The sequence below is a fragment of the Sander vitreus genome, chromosome 9, assembly GCF_031162955.1.
Source record: "Sander vitreus isolate 19-12246 chromosome 9, sanVit1, whole genome shotgun sequence".
Classification (NCBI taxonomy): Eukaryota; Metazoa; Chordata; class Actinopteri; order Perciformes; family Percidae; genus Sander; species Sander vitreus.
Genome location: NC_135863.1, coordinates 10,675,628 through 10,697,908, shown reverse-complemented (window position 1 = coordinate 10,697,908; position 22,281 = coordinate 10,675,628). Strand labels below are relative to the sequence as shown.

Sequence of the window (22,281 nt, the reverse complement as noted above, 5' to 3'; positions counted from 1 at the left end):
AAGGGCAATATATAATGCATTTTTCAGTGGTGGAAATGGCATTTAAATTATTTACTACTGAGTAAAAGTAGCAATACCACCCATTCAATTATTCTTTTAAGTAAAGGTATAGAAGTACTGGCAACAACTGTACTTTAAGTATTCAAAATAAAAGTACTCAACATGCAGAGGGATTCCCTGTCAGTGTTGTTGTATTGTTGGATCATTATCATTGATGCATTAACATTTAAGCAGGACTTTGATGGTGAAGTTGTTGGTCGACGTGAAACTAATTTTTAATTGGTTTAACGTATAGTGTTGTATTATATTTTATGAAGTGCTTTTGTTTTGTGTGTAAAATTTTGATGTATAAAGCAACTAAAGCTGTGAAATAAGTGTAGTGGAATAAAAAGTATGGAAACACTGGAATGTCATGCTGTGTAAAATAGTATAAAATGTAGCTCAAATTTGGACTTAAGTACATTACTTTGGTAAATGCACTTAGTTACGTTCAAATATTTACCTCGTTTTGAATTGGTTAATACCAGTTAATACCATTAAATGTTTTGTAATAAAAAAAAAGTTGATTGGGTGTTGCCATTAATGTATAAATGTGACAGTGAGTGAACATGTGTGAATTGTGAAGATGTTTCTTCATAGTGTTTAATTTACATGACTTATAGTCACTGTTTCTTTATGTACTGTAATTCTTCAGATCTGTTTTCTCCATCATGATTTAAATGTCACCGTTGCTTATTGCTTGTTGGTGTTTTATCAACTCAGCCAAAGAGTGAATGTCATGTGATCGTCTCAGATCAGCAACAGAAATGTAATGGCTGGATATGCAGGAATTTTGTTGTGCACATTCATACAAACAGAAGGACACCCTTTGTTTTTGGATGCTTGGATGCACATTAGGACCTTTGTTCTAGGCCACTGGCCAAACTTTCAATTTTCAATTTTGATAGCAATTTACTAATTCTCACGGTGAAATTTGGTAATGGGTGTAACATTTTTTTTACTTTAGCCGTAGCCTACATCATGTTCATACTGAGCTTGGAAAAAATTATTTAACTGCATTGCTTCGAATAGGTGGAATGCAATGAGATGAAAATCTCTCTTGAACGAAAACTTGTTTTCTATTAGACTAACTGTTTGAATAAAGGAGTAACATAATATGACACATCACCTCCTGAACTTAGACATAATGCTCCAAACAGGAAGAAAACTATTGATTTTGGTTAACACATTAAATGTTCTTTTATCCCACCATGAGCCTTATAATCAGGCCACACTTTAGATATGTATTCTGTAATAAACCCATAGCTGTGTGCTTTTCATTTTCTTTCATAATTGATTGTTTTTAGGGCTGTTCTGTGGTACCAGGTGTTCCTTGTAAAAACAATTTCCTGATAGGAATGCTTAATGAAGTAATAAAAAGACCCGGGTGTAAAGCATTTAGGTACCCCGGTGGGATAGTTAAAAATAGTAGAGTGAAGTGCGGACTGGTTGAGTGTAATGTTCCTTTAAAGACCGCTGCCCCCTGCAGCGTCGTCATTGCGCAGAACAGTTTGAACCAAAAAGCGGAGTGACCTTCCTCCGCTCTTAGTCTGAGTGAGAGGGGCAGCACTGAAGCAATAAGCCGGTCACAGCTCCTACAGTCCCCCGCTTTAGCCTCAGAAATGAACAACAACTTAGTCGGAGATGAAGTTGGGTAAGATCCATTTCACAAAACCTTCCACTGCGGACGCACGTATCTGTGAACTGCATTGAAACTTATAATTAGCGTGCTCTCTTGTCAAGCTGTCATTTGACAGCTAACGTTAGCTAGCAAGCTAAGCTAGCTGTAGTAACTTAGCGAGATCGCTAGCCCGAGAAAAGACGGCCAAAAAGTGAAAGTAGTCATCAATTAGCTTAGTTGTTTCTGTTATTGCTTACATCGAAATGTACAGTGTGTGTCTGGAGTACTGTCACTTAGCTTGTCACAGGAATGTGTGAAAGTGCAGTTACTTATTTCAGTGTTGTTTTCAGTTAGCTCGAAGCACCTGAGCTAGCTTAGCTAACGCTTGCCAGCGAAGCGAAAGACTCTCTTTTTGACTTCGCCAAAGCGAGGACATTTAGCGGGCACTGCTAGAGGATGGAGCACGAACCCTCCACTTTTATCACAGCCGCTAACGTTACATTCATCACTGATGTGTTTCAGCCGTGATCTCGATCATTAATGAACTCGCTAGCTAGTTTGATATTAGTGCCGCTTAAACTGCTGTCAAACTTCCAGTGTAGCAACCGACATCCGAGTTCACCGGTCCGCATGCAGGGAGCCGAGCAGCCGCTCTCCAGTCCTCTGCTCTGACTGGAACATAACGTTACTCGGGGTTTCAGTGGTGAAGGCTGGAGCTTCTGGAGTCAGTTACTCAGCTGAGTGCTGTTTTAGCTTGCTAAATGCTATGGCTCTGTCCCGGGATAACTTACGTGGCAGGAGGTTTTTAAAAAGACCGTTACTGTCGAGGCCGTTGCAGGCAGTGTTTGAAGACCAAAGTGACATCCACGAACAGGACTGTACCTTAACATGACAGGACTGTACCTTAACATGAGTCACATTAAACACGGGCATTTAAACTGAAGCTGTGTGTATATCTCCCTATACACTGCACCGGCGTTGGTGGCAGCGTTTCCTCATGTTGTGTAATATCTGTGTACTTAAATCTTCAGTCAGCTGTAGCGTTGTTATGGTTCTGAAACTGTGCTGTCAATCTTCTCATCTGTTTGTGTTTTCAGTCTTTTGGACTCTGGACAGGCAAACTGGCCCCACGCTTGTTATCATGCTTTTATATGTGACTTCTATAACAGTTTAAAATTTACTTTGACTCCAAGGGATGATCAATGACTGACTCAGTGGTCATGTATCTACTCTTTTCAGGAAACTTTTTGTCGGTGGATTAGACTGGAGTACCACACAAGGTAAGTCACACTGTTTAACCTGTGAAGGCTCGGTCACTTCATGCACACAGTTGTTAATGAACAGGAATTTGTCGAGGTGACACTGATGTAGCTGCATTGGATTTGTTGTCAGACTGGAGGACAAACTCAAAGTCTTTATAGATTATCAGGTCATATTTAGTTATGAAATATAGAGTAGAGCTGGGCAATATTATTAAAACACAAATTTTAGTATTCTTACTCCTGCATTGATGTCAATATGAATATCAGTATAAGATATGTTGTATATGACAGTGGTTGCTTTCATACAATAATGTAAATAAGGGTGTAAGAGGGTCTAGCAGATATAGTGTGCTTATTTATTCTTTTATCAGACGTTGCCTTATTTAAATTGTTTTGTTTATATTATGATTGGCTAATGTCACACTGTTACAGTAACTAATTCCAGATAATATCAAGTGTTGTATGATGATATTGATGTACCGATATGACATGAGCTGTACATTTGTAAAATATCAAGTCACTGTATTATTATTATATTGATATCATGATATGAAATTAAGAAGAAATGTGTTATAATGCAATGCTGTGACCTTGCAGAAAATACCACATAGCAGCTGTACGGTTTATTTTTTTAGTCTGTTTGCAGTGTATTCATGCAAATATTCCAAGAAGTGTCTTCACAGTGCTGGTAGAGTCTACCTGTGGCCACTGTTCCTCTTTATTAAAGCAGTCACTGTTGGGAATATGTCATTGGGATTTTTGGTATGTTCTCCCTTTTCACATGGTGTAATAACTGATAAGCAAACCACAAACACTGGTGAGGGAGTCTACAAACTACTTCTACAGTGTGTGTCTGTATGCATTCCCCTCCCCAGACTTGCCCAGAGATGGTCTAGTTTGTCTAAAGTCCTTTACCGTTGCATGCTTGGTTGGTCATTGTGTAACTTTTGAACAAGGGCTGGCCTGTGTTAACAGCACTGTTAACATTAAGATCTGAACCACAGTGCGGTATAACGCTGAGCTTGTTTCCGTAGCTGATGCCCCAGGGTTTCCTAGCAATGAGAAAAGCATTTACGATAACTCCAGTGTGGCTCCTCATTTGTTTAAACTTGCACGCCTTGCTGCTGTGGGCATGTGCAGGCATTACAGTAGTTAGGTGTATATTTGGTGCTATTAACATGAAAGTGTGTCAGTGCTTTGTTTGCTTGTTAGGAATGTTAATCTGTGACTTGAATGTGACTGCACAGTGTTTTTATGTTTCACATTAAAGACGAAGGTAAAATTCCCAATATTCTGCCATAAGACAAAATCAAGGTCACTGGCTGACTTGTAGTGTTCCCTGTGTAATTACATGGAGTGGTGCTTGTGTTACCACACCTGTTTAAGTCCAGGTTGAAGTGCTGAAGATATTTTCTTAGCATCATTTATCATAATGCACAAGTTCTATAAATCATGACTACACTTCTTTGTGTTGTGGTGACTTCAAATATAATTCCGCAGTTGCATTGTTGTATGTTTCTGTGCTTTTTTTTATTTTAATTTTTTTTATTATCAAGCACCACTGTTATGTCATTTCTTTGTTTCTCTTTTCAGAGACACTTAGAAACTACTTCTCACAGTATGGGGAAGTAGTAGATTGTGTCATAATGAAGGACAAAACTACAAATCAGTCGCGAGGCTTCGGCTTTGTCAAATTCAAAGACCCCAATTGTGTACGGACAGTGCTGGAGACAAAGCCGCATAATCTTGATGGAAGAAATGTGAGTATTTTAAATCAAAGAAGCAGATAGTCAAATCAACCCGAGTAATCTGCCTGTGCTTTGTGTGAGGAATGTGAAAAACCTCCATACTGTATTTCACCATCCAGAGTAGTTAGAAGTTATTCAAGGAGAAGCACAGTTGTACTTGCCTGCAGACATTAGTACAGATGATGCACAAAATGTTGACATGTGATTTCCCAACAAGACTTACCTGTTTAAAGTCAAATTAGCAAAACTGACAGTTGAACATGGATTCCTTCGTGTGGCTGAAAGAAAACCGAGTAGTTGTTCGTCTTCTCTTCTGCATTAATGCTTCTATACAGTCAGCTCACCTTAAATGACATAATGTCACCTTTGTTCAGTTGAAGGAGGCGGAGAAGGGCATTGCTTTTTTTTTTATTAGCCACATGTTTCAGTTAATGTCAATACATATTTTAGGCAAGTCAATATATTGATTCAGTGAAGAACATTTGAAGGTGTCTTTATTTGGGGCTAATGTCAAATGTTTTCTCTCTCTCTGCTGTCAGATTGACCCGAAGCCATGCACTCCCAGAGGAATGCAACCTGAAAAGTCTCGAACCAAGGAGGGCTGGGTAAGAGTAATCTGATTTCTACTGGGGAGGCTAAGCTAGGTGTTTCTGCTGGAATAAGACTCAGACTGCCAGTCTCTCCATCCCCTCCTCCTGAGGTTTGACTCTTTATGGGCCATGGGGAGACCTTGAGCTTCAGTTGTTAAAACACTCTGACTTTGACCTACATCTTGTTTCTTCAAAAAGTCAATTTAAAAAAAAATCACAGTGCACAGCCTTCATACCTTTTGAGAATGTTAGAAATCAGTTTTAGGTTTTGATAAATCACAGAAGCATTAAAGAATCTATGACTTGAATCGATCTCTATTTGTCATCAAGGGACTGCAGCAATATCGGCAGATATTTGGTACAGCTTACACTGGCTTGGGATTGACACATGATAAGGTCACATTTTCCCAGATGTAACAAAAAAAAATAACGAAGAGGTCATACAGTAGCCCTGTATCACCATGTTGGAATTATAACAACACCTTTGTATTACCTTTTTTCAATGAAGAGCAGTTTTTTATTTCAATTTGAAGATTTCTTTCTTTCTTTCTTAGCTAAAATACGTTGTTCTTGTAACTGTCCTTTCATTGACTAAAACTGAGAAAACACAAGTAGAACTAGAGATGAGTAGGAAAGTCTGGTACAGAAAATTGCTTTCAGCAGTGAATTTTTTAAAGGCCGAAATCTCTGCAGCAACGTGGGTAATTTGTGGGTCGATAAACAAGCCACTGCAGATCTATTATAGTAATTTTGCCCCTTTGGGCAGCGAAGGTTTTAGTTATTACACCTTTGCAGTCAATTAAAAAAAGTATACATACACATATTTGGCTGTAAGCATAAATTGTAAACCAGAAGCTTTTATTAATGAGGCCCTTTGCCTCCTAATGGAACTCCTTTAACTGACTTTAAGGAGCTGCTACTTAATGTTTTACTAACAAAGCAGAAGATGTAATTGTTAAAAAAAAAAAAACATTGTTGTAAGCAGCCTCTAGCCTTTGCAGCATGAGTGCAGTGAACAGCAATGGTGAAATGCTTAGTTGTGGAGGAAGCCGTGCTCGCTGATCTGTGGAGACTAGTGTTTGCATTGACATGACATGTTAAGAGTTATACCCTAGGGCAAGAGGAGAACCTAATTTCTTCTGCACGGTCTGAATAGATGGTGGCTAACTGGCCCCTTCCCAGAGTGACTCTTTAACAGACATTGAAATCCATACACTCCCTGTTTTCTTTCAGAAGGGCAGCAAAGCCGATAGCAATAAATCAAAGAAGATATTTGTAGGTGGAATCCCCCATAACTGCGGCGAGCCTGAACTCAGGGACTATTTCAATAGATTCGGAGTGGTGAGTATTGCCAAGTGCATAATGCAGTTCATATCGTCATTAAGACTGCTTGAATGGATGTGACATTGAACAGGGTCAATACTACAGTATAAAAATTTAATTTAGTGGGATGGGATAGGACAATTAATTACTCGTTCAAATTGAGGCAGAATATTTAAATGTAGTAAGAATGGACCCGGATGGTTTTCTAAATGGAGCCACTGTTTCCTTTTGTCCCATTCAAGGTCACAGAGGTGGTAATGATCTATGATGCGGAGAAGCAGAGGCCCCGAGGTAAAAGCTGATCCCGTTTTTTTTCTCCCCTCTCCATACCTTGCCATCTTAAATCTCATGACAAACTATTCGGGCCCAAAGAGAAAAAAGCCTTTTCAGCCCCAGATATTCAATTCAATTTAAACGCTGTAACCCATAACGGGAATTGTATGAGTGGTGAAGACGCACAATAAAGCAGAAAAGCATGTTGGATAAAACCTTGTACATTGTCACCACAGCGTACAATTAAATGGAAAATGGACCTTGACATTTCTAGAGGTGGAATGAAAAGCTTAGTGAAAAGCACGGCTCTCCTGTGAAATACATACATTTAATTCTTAAACAGGTACTAAGGCAGTACCTTCAGCTGATGTGATGGTTATACATTTTTGCAATGCTACATGAATGTAATTTGACAAAATAATAGTAGATTGCACCTTAAAACCTCATTTCAGCCCTTGTCACACATGCTCAAATCTGCAAGTTGTTTTCAGAAATCAGGCTCTGATTTAAACTGATGCAGTGTCCTTCATGACCTTGTGTGACATCATGAGTCTGTTCCATGGACACAACTCTTCTCCGTTAAATAGGCAAAGCAAGGAGAGAAGTTATCTTAAAAGCCTTTAGTCAAGAATATTGGTTAAAAAACAGACCGGTTTCAACCTCACAGGGTCTTCATCGGGGCAGAAATAGTAAGGTTATCCTCAAGAGCACTGACTTTACTGTCTTCATTGTTTCAAATATATTGTTTCGTCTGATTCACACAGCTCATCCATTCAGATTTATTTGAGGATGTATGAAGAATTTCTAGATTTAAGTCCACTAGCATCTGGTGTGTTAAAGGATTAGTTCTGTCTTAAAACAATAGCAAGGTGCGCATATGATCATTTAAAGCTGTTAAAAGATCCATTTCTAACATTTTAGTTTCCAGTGTAAGATATTGGGGGGATGAGGATGAGACATTAAATGCAATAAGTGCATGCCTCTAATTGGAAGGATGTTAAAAGGCGTTGTGGAAAGGAAATCACTAACTGAAGGAGAGAAGGCAGGTTGCAGGAATGTAGGTGCTCCAAAAAATACAGTACTTTATCACAACATGCAACTGGCATATTGAGAACAGTTTGAGTATCTAAAGGGGGGATTTGTCCTTCATACGCTCAAGGTGAATATTACATTGTTGTCACCAGAACAATGAAAAGGTTTTACTTTGCGATTTTAAAAGTCTCTCTAACCTATTTCCTGACAGTAGAAAAAAAAGACAGACATTTCCAATCTCACAAGAGTTTGTCCATTTAATCATAAATGTATCATGGGTTCCTGACATGTGCTGACACTTTTAGCATGGATGGCCTCACTGGGAATCAGACCCTGTGCCACCGGCAGTGTTGGTGTCAGACTCTGCCCGCTGATTTACAGCTGTTTCATCTGTGTTTGTCCTACATACCAATGATGCAGCTGCCACTGACCCCCAACATGTAACAGTACTGCTCTTCCTTCAAAACCCCCATTCATTCTCTATTGGGAGCAACCCAGCATAGTTTGTCATTGGAGTTTAACATGCAGTATTACACCAGTAACAACCATTACATAATCTTTAATAGTATAAACAGTTTCTTTTACTAAAACCATTAGACTTTCAATGTTGGAATAAGTTTTCTTTACCTTGATTTAGATGTAACTGAAACATGTATCCTAAATGGCGTAGTATGTGTTTTCCCATAATGTAGAAAGTTAAGTATTTTTGTAAGTAAGCCCTTTCTATTTTTCTTTCTTCTGTCCCCTTCTCTTTGTGAATGGTTTGAATATGATTAACGGTGTCTCTTAAGATTTGTCTTTTCTCCTTTAGGTTACTGTGCATTGACTGGTAGCACAGAGGTACAGGCCAAATGTAAAAGCACCCAAATTCTTGACTTGGTCAAAATGGACTGTGTACAAAGTTGCATCAAATTGTGAAATTGGCTGAAGGCTTACCTATTCTATGTCATTAGAGATGGAGAGTTTGATGAGGATTTACCTGCAGGTTATTTGAGTGATAGTATAGTGATAGTTTAGCAGGAATTGGAAGTTTTCATTTTGAAAATATAAGCATGTTGACACACATCCTCTGAATGGTTGTTATTTCTATCTGATATTGACATTATCATAGTAAATATTAGAGCAAACAGAGAAAGTAAAAATCGAATCCCTTTAAATCAAATGTTTGGTTAATGTCTTACAAGAATTAAATACTGTAATCAGATAATTAGAAATAACATAATTCATAGAGAGAATAAACGATTAGGGGCGATTATTCGATTTATCAAAATAGAAATCATCTATAAATCACAATATTAAATTCTTTTCCTGTTCTTTGTTTGGTAGTGCGAGTAAAGTTTTATTTTCCGCTCATCAAACATTTTTTAATAACACATTGGTTTCCTTTTTATTTTTAGATTAAGGACGGGTCATTGACAGATGTTATTAATAGCAATAGATCATGAGACTTGGGAATGCTTGGCATGGTACAAGAGGTCTCTAAAATTGCAGTTGTCTCCTAGGACCTTTAATTGGATTCAGGTTAGGTCCCCAAGTAGAGATGTGCACACAACCCAATTCTGCCATCGTGCAAAGTTAATCAAATTGAAAGTAGATCACTGCAGCGCTGCGGCCTGCTAACGCTCTGAAAAGTTCTGTTACAGATAGTCAAATGAGTTTACTGAGCCGAAATGTTGGACCAAAAAGTTCTCATTCTTGTCGATGAACTTTGTATATCCTCCATGAAAACTCTTGATCAAAATCAGCAACTTTTCACTTTGGGAAACCAGTTGTGGCCTATATCTTTGTGTTACCGTTGTGAGCAATACTTTAATTGTCCATTTCGGCTTATCCTGGCTGACTCAAAAGTAAAATACTAAATTTGGGAAAGCTTGGAGACAGCTTTAGGCATTCTACAGTTTGTTTCTCCATATTTTTGTGATGCATTAACAATGGCTGCTGCGAGTCTGTGCTCCACAGCAATATACCAAGGGACAGATCAAGGTGGGGTTTGGATGAAACAGCATGAAGTAACAGAATGTAGTATTGGTTCAATTGGCATTTATCAATGTTAAAGGATGGAAGATGGACTTCTTTGGCCTTTTTTTATGTGACATTTCACATTAAATCAAATGCTGCACTCATCGTACTTCATGTTTAGCAGTTGAGCAGTCCTGTATTGTTATCTTCACAAAATATTTCACTGCACAGTAAAGAGAAGTTTCCTTCAATCCCCCAGGCTTTAGTCTTGGATTTGTGTTGTTCTGCAAGTCTGCGACATCATCCGAACCCCAGGAGCCTCTTGCTCAGTCTTGACGGATCCTCACTCTGCTGAAGCCCAATACTGTTCTTCATCTTGTGTTGTCACAACCCCCCTGCTACCTTGATTCACTCTTGGTCGTTGGCTAGGTTTTGGATTTATTACTTTCGAGGCCGAACAATCAGTGGACCAGGCTGTCAACATGCATTTTCACGACATCATGGGCAAAAAAGTGTGTAGTTGTAGTTTTATTTTACCCTTAAGATCAAACAGAGGCTTGGGCGACGGAGTGAGAATTATACTATGATGCTGTTTGTTCAGGCTATTTGTTCATTTTCCAGTGGCTTCCCATTAGTGACTGCAGCATCATATAACACAAAGTTAGCCTTTAATCAAATGATCAGGCCACTAACTAATTTACTAGTCATATAATTATTAATATATTTTGCTCTTAACACATACCACCCTCACATTTATTGCTATGACTTATAGTTTGTAGAGGCACAGTGATCTTTTACTAATGCTGTTATATTACATAACTATAGTCGCCTAAGGCTTTGTTTAAATCGACCACTCCTTTAGGATGTCTTAAGTGCATTAGATTGTACTTATAATACTGTGGTTATTATTTGGTTTTTGATATTTAAAATATAATAAAGCAAAAGAAAATCCAAAAGCTTCAAAGTTCACAGGATTTCCCTGATTATAAATCACCTAAAGGATTGGTCCAATCAGTTCTGTTTCTTTTGTTTTCTGATATTTTGTTGGCAGGTCACTTACACGTCAACATGTTTTTCTTTTTCAAAAGTTAAAGAAAAAGCTCAACTCAGTGACCTCAGTTGAAGAATCTCCATACTGTGTCCCTAAATAACAAATGACGGTTTTCTCTACAATGCTGCTCAGGATGAGACACGAGTCGCACAGTAATATTTGCATGTTGCTTCTTAGTGTTTGCTTTAACTCAGCGGGTGTACCAGATGGATAGGGTTTACTGCGCAAAGACAATTCAGATTGCGTCAGGTAAGCTGTTTATCCAGGAAAAAACTAAATTCATTATGGTGTTATATTTAAGCACACCTCCTAACCTTCTGGCAGTCCCTGTATTGCTCTATTGCATGAAGCAAACACCACCCACCTGGCACCTCAGCTGAGTAAAACAAACCATTAAAAAAATAAAGTACTACTTGGTACATATCTGGCTATTATGTGTTCTGACACTTTTAAAGCTCTCATTCATTAACAGCCCCTCTTTTCCCCAATAGAGACATTTTAATTAGCAGCTTTTAAACCACTCTGCAGAGATACCAGAAGAGAGGCACTCTCCTTTCGGCCCTCACTAAATATTTGTGGGCATAAGAAAATGATCAAAGTCAAACATAGTGTAGTCAGTCATATCCTATTATCACATGTATCTTGTTTCTGTCCTTGATCTTTACATGGCTGACTAAATGTTTTAAATATTTGAAGGTCAGTCTGTGATATTTGACACTCAGAAGACCTTCGTGGATATTTTGGCATTTATTTAAGGTCTTTTTTAAGGTTGTTAAAGCACTTTGTAATTTCTTTTTTGGAAGCCTGAGTTTCTGTAGGTGGCACAGTCTTTGTCTGTTTAGTCGTGGCATTTTTTAAAAAGTATATTTGGAACCTTCTTGTGCCTTTTTATTTGAGAGTGGTCAGTAGAGAGATGACAGGAAATAAGGGGAGATTGAGAGATGGTGAATGACATTGAACAGTTGAACCAGGGATGTTGCGGTTTGTTGTCAGCACCTTAAACCACCTGACCCCTGGGGCGCCCCTCCTCTGTTTATTCTAAACAAACTATAAATGAAAGCATGTTATTTTCTTGTGTGCCAATTAGTTTTTTAGTTGTTTTCTTTAGACAAGGAAATGTAAAAGCTTTCCTGAACTGGATTTAGGCTGGACTTTTTTATATTAATCAATGATATTGAGTAGCAACACAAGACATTTTAATTGAAATGTCACTGATTATTACATTAAAAAGATCAACCAAATCCCATTTCCTTGGTAAATGATTCAGCCCGACCTGTATACTCTCCAGTGGTCCCCGCCTCCCTTGACTTTGCCCTGGTTTCCAGCAGGAATCAAGGCCCGACCTAATCCATTGTTCTTGACTTGACATTACCTTACACTGGGACTTGAGGGAGGTTGGGAGATATGAGCTACAAAATTAGAAATTGGAGCACATCAAACTGTGGAACAAATCCCACTTCTGCTGTTGGGGACTTTACAGAAGTCATGGTATCCATCACTCGTAGCTGTGATGCCCACGGGAGAAAGTGCTCAGGTAGCTGCTGGCGGCGGCGGGGCCACTGCCGGAAACATGTGCATGTAATTAGGTCGACAGAGAAGGAAGAGGGGAGGCTGGGGAAGGTGGCAACACCTTAAAGCGGGGAGGAATTTGTGATTCGTTTTCCTCCTGCAAGGTGACCCCAATAACTCAACCCCTCAGTCTATTCTTGGTTGCCCCCCCCTAGTCTCAGCCTGTTTCTTTGCTCTGGTTAACTGCTGGTAGATTTGCCTAGTTGCATGAAGGACATTTTTTTTGTTTTTGTTTTTGGGGCAATACAGACTCATGGCATTAAACTGATTGATGGATGAGAACTATACATAAAAGTCTAATTTAAGTAATTGATGGATAAAGTCAGTTTGCAGAGTGTTAATGAATTGACAGTGTAAGTCAGTAATTCCCAAACAATAAGTGTACTTTATTATTATAATTGAATTATCAAAAAGAAACTTGAAGTCACCATTCATACATTTGAGGTTTAGATGTAGAAAGACAGTGTCCTCCAGCAGCCATTTGACATTATATTGAGGTCAAAGAGCATCGGTCCCTTGTACTTATTTAAAAAGAAAATTCTCACCTCTGACACAGTATGAAGATTCAATTTTAGATTGACTGAAAAGACTGTTTATTTGTACTATCTGCATGTTTACCTTTTTATATATCCTGTTAGAACTGAGATACAAATTTCTCTCTACATTCATTTCCCCCCCTAAAACATATTTAAAATAAAATAGAAATGAAATTCTTTATAAGCGTTAACCGTAGAAAGGTAAGTCATGACCTTCCATTAGATGTCTTTATCATATATAGGGCACTTCATTTGAGGAAAAAAAATTATGTTTCTCAGGTACATTTTAAGAGGCTGTAATCTGGAGATGATGCATTTACATTTTTTTTTTTTTATAATTTACTATCTTTGCATTATGATTTTGGCCACTGTGAAATTCCTGCTTGATAATTAGTACCTGAGACACATAGCTGCACAGCTCTCCTGGCTACACAGTAATATTAGTTAACATATTTGCCCCACATTATTCTAATAAACATAAAGTGAACTGGCCCAATGTTGAGATTAAATAATCATGGTAGGACAGGTCTGTCTAGGTGAGGGACTTCATGAACCTTATACTGGTTCTGCCAAATTTGCCCTCCTTGTCCTTTGTCCAGGTGGAAGTGAAGAAGGCTGAACCTCGTGACAGCAAAGCTCCTGGCCAGCTTGGCCCTGGCCAGTGGGCAACAAGGGGCATCTTGAGTGCAGCTAATGGTTGGACACCACAGCCTGCCCAGGGCTGGCAACAGCCTTACGGGGCACAGGGTGAGTGAGGCTCGCTGTTCAGAGGAAAACCTCAAAGTAACTGTTTAAATGTGCTTTAACATTAACTTTGATACACTGTCAGGTAAAATGTTAACTGGATTCTATGAACATTTTATATTTCACTTATTGTCCAAGTCTAAAGTTGTTGTTTTTTTACTTCCTGAAGGAGTGTGGGTGTCGACTACTGGCCAGCCCATAGGTAGGTGTATCTTTTCCATTTTAGAAAATGTGTTGTTTTTCAGTATGTTGAAAAAAACTGGTAATTGATCAAACTGCAGATAGATTTAGGGTCTTTGCCATGTGATCAAGTGCTTATCTTGGAACGCTTGTGTCACAGAACTGGTCATGCACTCTGTGTGGCCATTAAGCTGATGACAGTTGTGATAACAGTACGTGTTATCACTGATTCATAATGGCTGAGGCTGCTGATAATTTGCTGCTTGAGACAGATGGCGGCCTTGAATAGATTCCAGCCTCCCTCTGCTATTGGTCAGGCTCAGTTTCATATCACCACCTCCGGGTTAACCTGCAACGCTCACTGCAGTGTCGGCCCTGTGCTCACTCAGAAGATGCTTCAGTTTCATTCAGCTTCAGATTGTGTTATGCAAATTCAGTTTCTTAAACCAGTATCATACCATATTTATTTATATTAGTTTTATGTTATTCAGCTGTTTAATAAGATCAAATCAAATTGATCTGTGCTTCTTTTCATAATTACTGTAATTGCCTGTGTTCCATATATAAAACATTTATATAAACATTTCTATAAAATAGATCTGTTCTGTGTTGGAGCAGGCGGGTATGGACCTCAGTTGACAGCAAGCCGCGGAACCCCCACACAGCCTCCTTCACCTTTCAACGCATTCCTGGTCACGACCCCGGCGGGTGGCTTTGCTGCACCTCAGGGCTACCCTCAGCAGGCCTACAGCACAGCACCTCAGTTTGGTCAGTAACACTGACACACTCACTTTGGTGTTATTTGTACATCATTATAAAATAATTACAAGTAATATAGGGGTGCAACGGTTTAACAAGCCCACAGTTCCATTTGTTTTGTGGTTCTTGGGTCACGTTTTGTTTTGCACATTAGGGACAACCAATTCCAATGTTCTCTCTGTAGTTTGTCGTTTGCATGAATAACATTTTCTTCCTTACAGAGATTTGATAATATTTGAAATCAATACATTCTTTCAAAAGTGTTACTCAGTCTATTTAAACCTGACTAAAAAGATGACATTGCATCCTTGTTACATTTTTACCTCCACATGCCATCTCCTCCGATCTCCACACTGTATTCTTCCCACAAAGTGGCCAATCCACAAAGAAAGCCTTTTTAGATGCGTTTTTGATGTCCGTCACTTGCACGTCTCACTTAACAGATATGCTTCCATTTTATTAAATGTATCAACACCCCACTGACTCTGTGAGACGCCCCCGCATGATTTCATTCTTCAAGGCTATTTTTTTCCCGTTTAGTGAAGTGCAATCTGCATAGATGGCTGTTTAAATCACACAAATATTCCGCTGTGTATGTGTTTTGATTGTATTAACCATGTCTACATTGAGTGATCAAGGCTCCTAGTCTGTCCGAGTGTATCCGTTTCACTACAGGGGAATCTCCCTCACTCGCTAGGGTGGGGAGGGAAATAAAATCAATGAATCAATACATAAACACCGTTGATTGCTTTCCATGGAGTCGACATGAAAACTTTTTTGGTTTAGTACATTTCTGGGGTCAGTTAGCCTGGTGAAGGCAGGTTGGCCTTCCGTTGTCTATTCAGCTCCCCAGGAGCTGCTGTTGACATACAGGCAGAGACCTTTCCGGAAGACGGACTAGTGTGGATTGGATGGCAGAACACACACTCTCACATCTCACGGACGTCTCGCTTCCTGTGGGGAACCCAAGGAACCAAAAAACTGTGGCTCACATGTGCAAACCGGGCTGTAGTTTGTGTAGTGTACAGTTTTTTTTATGGTTCGGTTTTGCATGCCTTGTAACAGCATATGTAAAGGTAACACTGTGAATTAGGTAGGGATATGGACAAACTATAATTTAGATCACTGAAATGGGTGTGAAAAATGTGTTAATTGAATCTATGTCAGGTTTTTTCAGGCAGCTCTGCTGTTGCTGTGGTCAGGGAGGAACCTCCACCTTATCAGAGATGGACAGCATGATCCGCAAATACTCAGAATTTCATGAAATCTTGCTAAAAAGCATGAGGGGGGGATTACTACCTTCCACCAGTTAAACCTGTAGACCTGCAGATGTACCAAGCTAATATTGTAAATCGTGGACAAAATATTAGGAAAAGAAGCCCAAAACGATCTGTTACAAATGTGCTGGTCACAATTTGATCCTGCTGTTGATATTTCTAAAAGACATGTTGACGTACAACTTGTATTCTTATTGGCTATTATAAGAAGAGTGTGAATTGATTAATACATTGACTTATACGTATTGGTTTTTGTATGATAATGTGGCATGGTCAACTGGATTAACTAGACTAGACCACTTGTGAAAGATTTTTTTTGTGTTTCACTCTGGGACACCAACACTGGGGCCTTTGTACTTATACATAATATATCATCTTTGAAAAAGCAACGGTCATAGAACGTATCTCATTACTCTCCAACAGGTTACAGTTTCGGCACACCCCAAGCAGACCAGTATGCTCCACAGGTTCCTCCTCCACCCAACACTCCAGGAACTGCACCTCTGGGCTTTGCACCCACCACCACACCAACTCAGGACTTGAGCAAAGCTCCCACTGGGCAGCCTGACTTCCCTTATAGCCAGTATGGTAAGAAAAGCCTTGTGCAATAAGCAGTTTGCTGCCCTTTTCTCTCTCATTTGATTTTTATTTACCCCTCGGCCCTGCCCATCTCCCTGGATATTTTATTGGGTGCAACTAAAGCTCATTTAAGTGCATATGTACAACTCTTACACAAGCAGGAGCTTGCTCCATTTAGCTTGAGCTGCTCCACGTGCATACATGCTTCTTGCATACATGAACCCCTCTGGCTCTGCCAGGAAGATGCTTCTGAATTGTCACCATATCCAGGAGTCTTCAACAGTCATTTCTGTCGAGTTTTTCCAGCTGGGCTGTGGATTGGTAATAAAGATTGGTAGGTCTTGGTAGGTTTGAATTAGATCATCCTGCCTTGCAGTGTTTTTTTGTTTTGCATTTTTATTTTGTTATTTATTTTCAAGGGAGTGCAATCTTTTCCTGACTGACTGTACTAGACATTTGACTTGGTTCAAATAGCCCTACCTTATAATTACTCCATTCTACACCTCCTTATCTTCCTCCCTGTTTATGACTTTGCCAGCTTATTTTCCTCGTCTTGGCACCATAGCCATAGAAGAGCACCAGCATGACAGTATTGTGCCCGTGAAACCTTATTTCTGGAATGAGGCATGTCCAACCTGCCAAGCTACCTATCAAAAATGTTCAACATGTCCATCAATTTATGACACCAGAGCTTTGCATGCTTCTCTGCAAAATGTGAACTTTGAACCTCTGTCCGTCTTGATACATTAGCTAGATTCCTGGGCAAGTCATTTTTTGGCTAATGTGTCTAGGCTTTCTGGTGGGTGTCTTTGAGCTGGACTGTGTTCAGCCAGGAAAATGATTCATCCTGGATGTCTACTGAGCTGGTTAATTCTTGGCCAAATTTCATTTAGCGTGTAGGGACTTGACAAAAAGACATTTCATCAAGTTACTTCTCGAAAATTAGGTGACTTATTAATTTCTGTGATTATAAACATTTAGGAGATAGCTTCTCCAGTGACACACTCTATACTCATAGGACAGATACTGTGAAAACTAACCAGCATCCATGGAAAAGTAACAAGTTTCATTCAACATTGAGTCACATAAACAGAAAGTCAGATAAGAGTCACATGTTCATTCAGAAGCTGCATTCAGTGTTTTTGGCTGGCTGGTATTTTTCTTCTGACTTGGCTTACAGCTGCTTCACACTGCTGGATCTCCATTTAAAGCAGTCAGTGTTATCACTGTCAGTCATGACGGGTGCCCATCTGGTTCCTGCTTGTGCTTATCTTCCATCCAGCTTTTTGCATTTAGTGTGCGCTGCCTGTTCAGGCACTCAGTCCAGTAGTCAGTCAGTAGTAGCAGAACAGTTTCACAAAGAAACGCTGGTGATGTTATGGACACAAACCTTTACCATGAAAGTTTATGTAACAATAGCAGGAACTGGATATGACATTTTTACCTGTGTACGATTAGTAAATAGGTGAGGTACGACAAATAAAGCAAGTCTGGTTTCAGTTAAGATGAGCTTATGTGGAGTTAGGGAGTTAAAATAATTTGGTTAAAGTAAACCAGTGGTTTTGCATGTTTTAGGTCATTAATATTTAATAAAATGCCCTTTTTTTTTTTTTGTACGTACCATATATTTTCAATGAATCTGACCTTCCAGACAGGCACTGGCTTTGCTTTTGTTGTACTGTGTCACAATAAACATTTTGTTGACTTTTTTTGTCAAACCTCCTTGCTGCATTCAAGAACACTGAGACATCTGGAATTTAAAAGTTGACGAGATTTTTTTTGGCAACTTGTGATGTTGAAATGTCCTTAAATGACCCAATGACTCATTTTGACGCGCTACACAGAACTTTGATTATGAAAGTAATGTAAAATTTTGAAAACGGTCAGTACTTACAACTGGAGGATACAAAACAATGACAGAAATGTGAAACAAAGATAAGTCAAGTCCATTTTAAGTTGATTGTCACAGCATGCTAAATTAATTGAACCAGATGGCGGCTTGGAAGATAGAAAATCAATCTAGAAATGTATGGCATTCTTTGTTAATTGTTTGGCAGCAATGTGACAATGTGTCTTATTTTATGGACTAAAACATGCAAAACCACTGGTGGTGTTCTGGTTTGTTGTTCTGGTTGCTTCCCGTTCATAATATTTTCTTGGAAGAAAATATACTTGTCAAGTTACTTGCATCTTAGCATATCATGCACATTTCACAAAATTTCATGAGACCAGGCTGGCATGATTTAAAATGTCAGGCGTGCTAGCGATAGCCCACACTCTCACACTCCATTTTGTTTTGACTTCCAGATGAAGCTGATCAGTGATGCCTCTCCAAGCATAGTGCAGACGCAGTAAATGAGTATAAATGTGCAGCTCTGTTAGCTCAGTAAGGGGGGGAACCATGTAAAGTAGTCGGCCAGCAGTATCTGGGTTCAGTCAACCTGGTCTCCTCATCTCCCTGATAGGCTTGGGTAACTACCTTCAGGACCCCTCTGCCTACGGACCAACGCGTCCTTCTCACAGTTATGGTCAGGATGAGCAGGGAGGATATAGTGCAGGTAGGTGCTAGCATCGTCTTCTCCAACCACAAAAGTAGCATTTGTTCAGTACTGTAGTGTTTATAGAGCTAACACCTGGTTCTTTTCTTTTATTCTTGTTTAGTATTTTGCATGTACATTTTGCATGTACATACAAATTACTGTGTATACTCTTGTATAGTAAACAAAACAGCCATTAACGGTCAGTTGAATGGATTTGAAAGACATTTACATTGAAATATGTCATTCGGCGCTCTAAGCGGCTCAGCGGCTGTAGCTTTGCTATACCAAGACTAACCATGTCCGTTCTTTTTTGTCTACTCTCTCTGTCCACATTGCTTTGCAGATTATGAAAGGATGATCTAATTGTCAGAAAATGTGTTCATGGTTCAGTTGTCTCATGCATCAGCAGTCTATTCACTCATTGTTTTTTTCCCCCATGTACTATCTCCACATGGTAGCTAAAGGGATGAGAAAGGAAAGAAGATTTAAAGAAGGACACAATGGCAGTAAATTTCCAATTTCTCTGATTCTTCTCTCAGGTGGTCCTGTTGTGACTGCTCCCTGTTCTTCAGATTTTTTTATTTTAGTTCCGTTCATGGAGCACTTTTTAACACTCCAAAGAAATGTGTTGTATTTTCTAACTTTTCCCGCCTTTTTTCTTTCTTTCTGTCTTTCTATCTCGTGTCTCTCCATTCCAGTTATTTATAACGTTCCCCACTCTAGTAGTCAATGGTAATATTTTGAAATCAGTGCTAACTGGATGCTGCCAGGGCAGGAAAATAACCAGCATGACACTGGAAAGATTTGGCTGGAACTGGTTTTCATATTCTACCAGCCATTTGGTAGCAAACTCTCAGGTTTTTTTCAACCTTAATGTCCCTTTAGCTTGGGCAGGTGGCTGGTGAATATTGGGTTGCACCAGCCATTTTTTCTAGGCAGATGGTTTCCTTCCCTGGGTGTCACTTTGGTTCCCTTGTCTGTTTGCAGGGAGATGGTGCCATCCAGTGTCTGAATAGAAGAACATTGTGCGTGTTGCACTAATCATCAAGATAATCTAGAGATTGTTTTCCTCAATGAAGCCCGCTTTAAGTGATTATTAAAGTCATCTGAAATGTTCATGTTTGTCTCTATACATGTTAACAACTGTTACACAATAATGTTCAACACTAATGGGCTCATTGAAGGAATACAGTATTTGAATCTAGAGGAAAAATTCACCACGAAACCTCTAAAGTCTTGACATGCTATACAAAACATGCTATTAGCAATGCATACTTCATTTCTTTTTTCATTTAATCATTGGTGTGTCACAGTTTATGTATACAGCACTTTATCACAACGTATCTTAGAGCCCTTCATACACAAACAATAAAAAGAAGTACATCTTTTAGATCCCAATAGATCTTAAAAAGAAAAAGTCAAGTCTAGTCAACTAGGTAATTATTGAACAAAGTAAAAAAACGGGTAAACAAAAATTATTCAACCAGTTATCAGGGGAAAAAATATATTAAAGGCTGGTTATATAGTAGATTCTGGACAAATTGGTCAAATTGGAACAAGAAGGCAGCATGATGAAGATAATCATTTTGATGTGACATACCGATATTTCTAACAGCTACAGTAGTTTACAGCACTTGTAATTGTTCAAAATATGTAGCCAAAAATAACAATTGGAATACGCTGTATAGTGAAAGGGTAACAGGGTGGATTTTTCCTTAACATTAAAATATTTTTTTTTACTCAGCAGTACTTTTAAAGGAGTAAGGCTTCTCCCTAAACACCGTCTGGTGGTCCTGACGTTAAAACCTTCTCTCCCTCCTGCTCTCTCCTCTCTGTCATCCTCTTCAGGGTACGGGCAGGACCTGACAGCCTTCAGCCACAGCTTCGCAGACCCCAGCCAGCAGACGGCTTCGTACGGGCCCCCGACAGCACAGCCCACCGCCGCCCCCCAGTCTGCCGCCACTGCGTTCGGCAGAGGGCAAAACCACAACGTACAGGGCTTCCACCCGTATCGACGCTGACTGCCACCTCTGGGCAGCGCCGCTGTGTAAAGTTTAAAAGAAGTCAGGGAAATGTGTGTTCTCGCTAAAAGCAAAACTGGACTGCTGTTTGTGAAACAAAAACCTTTGTGAAAGCAGGGATTCCAGTAAATTCAAAAGGGGTCTTATGAAACCCAGTTTTTTTTTTTTCTTTGCATAACTTAATGAACATTCAGCAGAAAGAAGCTTTTACCCCTTCCCACCCCCCACCCCCACCCCATGTTTTATAGTAGAACTAAACTACTTTGCAATAATTTTGATTGTCTGGTCAAACACTAGCACAGAGACTTTATGTAAAGAGACTTGCATATAAATATGTATATTTATGGTGGACACAAATGAAAACAGGGTCTCAAGTTTCCTCAGCTTTAAATTTTAGGGAAAAAATGTTTTTATTTTTCATTTGGTGGATTTTGTTTACTTTCTGAGCCTTTGTTTAAAATGGAGATTATGAATATATATATATTATACACAAACTGTGCAATTTTTTAAAAAGAGAATTTTGTACTATAAATGTACACTTTGCTTGTTTTTTTATTTAAAGATGTAGACTTCCCTCAGGTGGCTCTTTTGGGTGCATTTTTTGCACTTACGCAAAAAGAAAAAAACGGACAAATTATTACAAAAATAAATGTTTTAAGGATACAGTGCTTGTCCCAGATGTTTGTATTTGGTTGTGGATGTATTTGCTTCTGGTGTTTTGGTGGAAGACGTGCAAAGTAGAGCTGAAACAATTAGTTAAATAATAATCCTAATATAATTAGTGTAGATTGATATATTTATCACCATCTTTTGGGGATGTTTTAATCATTTCAGTTTTCTGACGCAAAAAATGGCAACAACAAAAAACTCCTGTGTCTCCAATGTGAAGATTTGCTGTTTTGTGTGATATTGTAAATTAAATAACTGAGTTTTGGACAGGTGATCAGACAAATTGAGACAGTGTGTCAAATTGGGCTCTCAAAAAATGGACATTTATTTTTTTCACAATTTTTTTTGATGGACTAAACGATTTACAGATTAACAGTTAATTGATAATGAAAATATTCAGTTGCAGCCTTGAAGCTAAAATAGGAGTCATTGGTACCTTTTCTGGGATTTAACTAAACTGAATCCCACCATTATTCAGATGCTTTTAAGAACTTTAAAGAAAATATTTC

General features: G+C 39.0%; 1 protein-coding gene across 5 annotated transcripts; it reads left to right on the top strand.

The window, feature by feature from the left end:
• The first annotated feature begins 1,569 nt into the window (after nt 1–1,569).
• dazap1 (DAZ associated protein 1) lies at nt 1,570–21,145 on the top strand. 5 transcript variants are annotated; one of them, XM_078258701.1, is made up of 13 exons: nt 1,570–1,693; nt 2,900–2,940; nt 4,516–4,682; nt 5,210–5,275; nt 6,497–6,601; nt 6,826–6,874; nt 10,277–10,359; nt 13,603–13,750; nt 13,917–13,949; nt 14,525–14,695; nt 16,387–16,551; nt 19,008–19,100; nt 20,931–21,145. In XM_078258701.1, exons 1-13 carry the CDS (start codon nt 1,662–1,664, stop codon nt 21,101–21,103), a joined length of 1,326 nt encoding a protein of 441 aa, XP_078114827.1. In that variant the 5' UTR covers nt 1,570–1,661; the 3' UTR covers nt 21,104–21,145. The 5 variants fall into 5 exon arrangements, with proteins under 5 accessions (XP_078114827.1, XP_078114828.1, XP_078114826.1 ...); XM_078258702.1 differs by having other exon boundaries at nt 1,571–1,693; nt 6,494–6,601; nt 14,546–14,695; XM_078258700.1 differs by having other exon boundaries at nt 1,571–1,693; nt 6,494–6,601.
• Nucleotides 21,146–22,281: the final 1,136 nt, after the last annotated feature.

Coding starts and splice junctions, on each gene's coding strand:
- dazap1 (XM_078258700.1), top strand. CDS start 1,662: ATGAACAACAACTTAGTCGGAGATGAAGTTGG. Junction 4,683..5,209: donor ATAATCTTGATGGAAGAAAT/GTGAGTATTTTA, acceptor CTCTGCTGTCAG/ATTGACCCGAAGCCATGCAC. Junction 16,552..19,007: donor CTTCCCTTATAGCCAGTATG/GTAAGAAAAGCC, acceptor TCTCCCTGATAG/GCTTGGGTAACTACCTTCAG.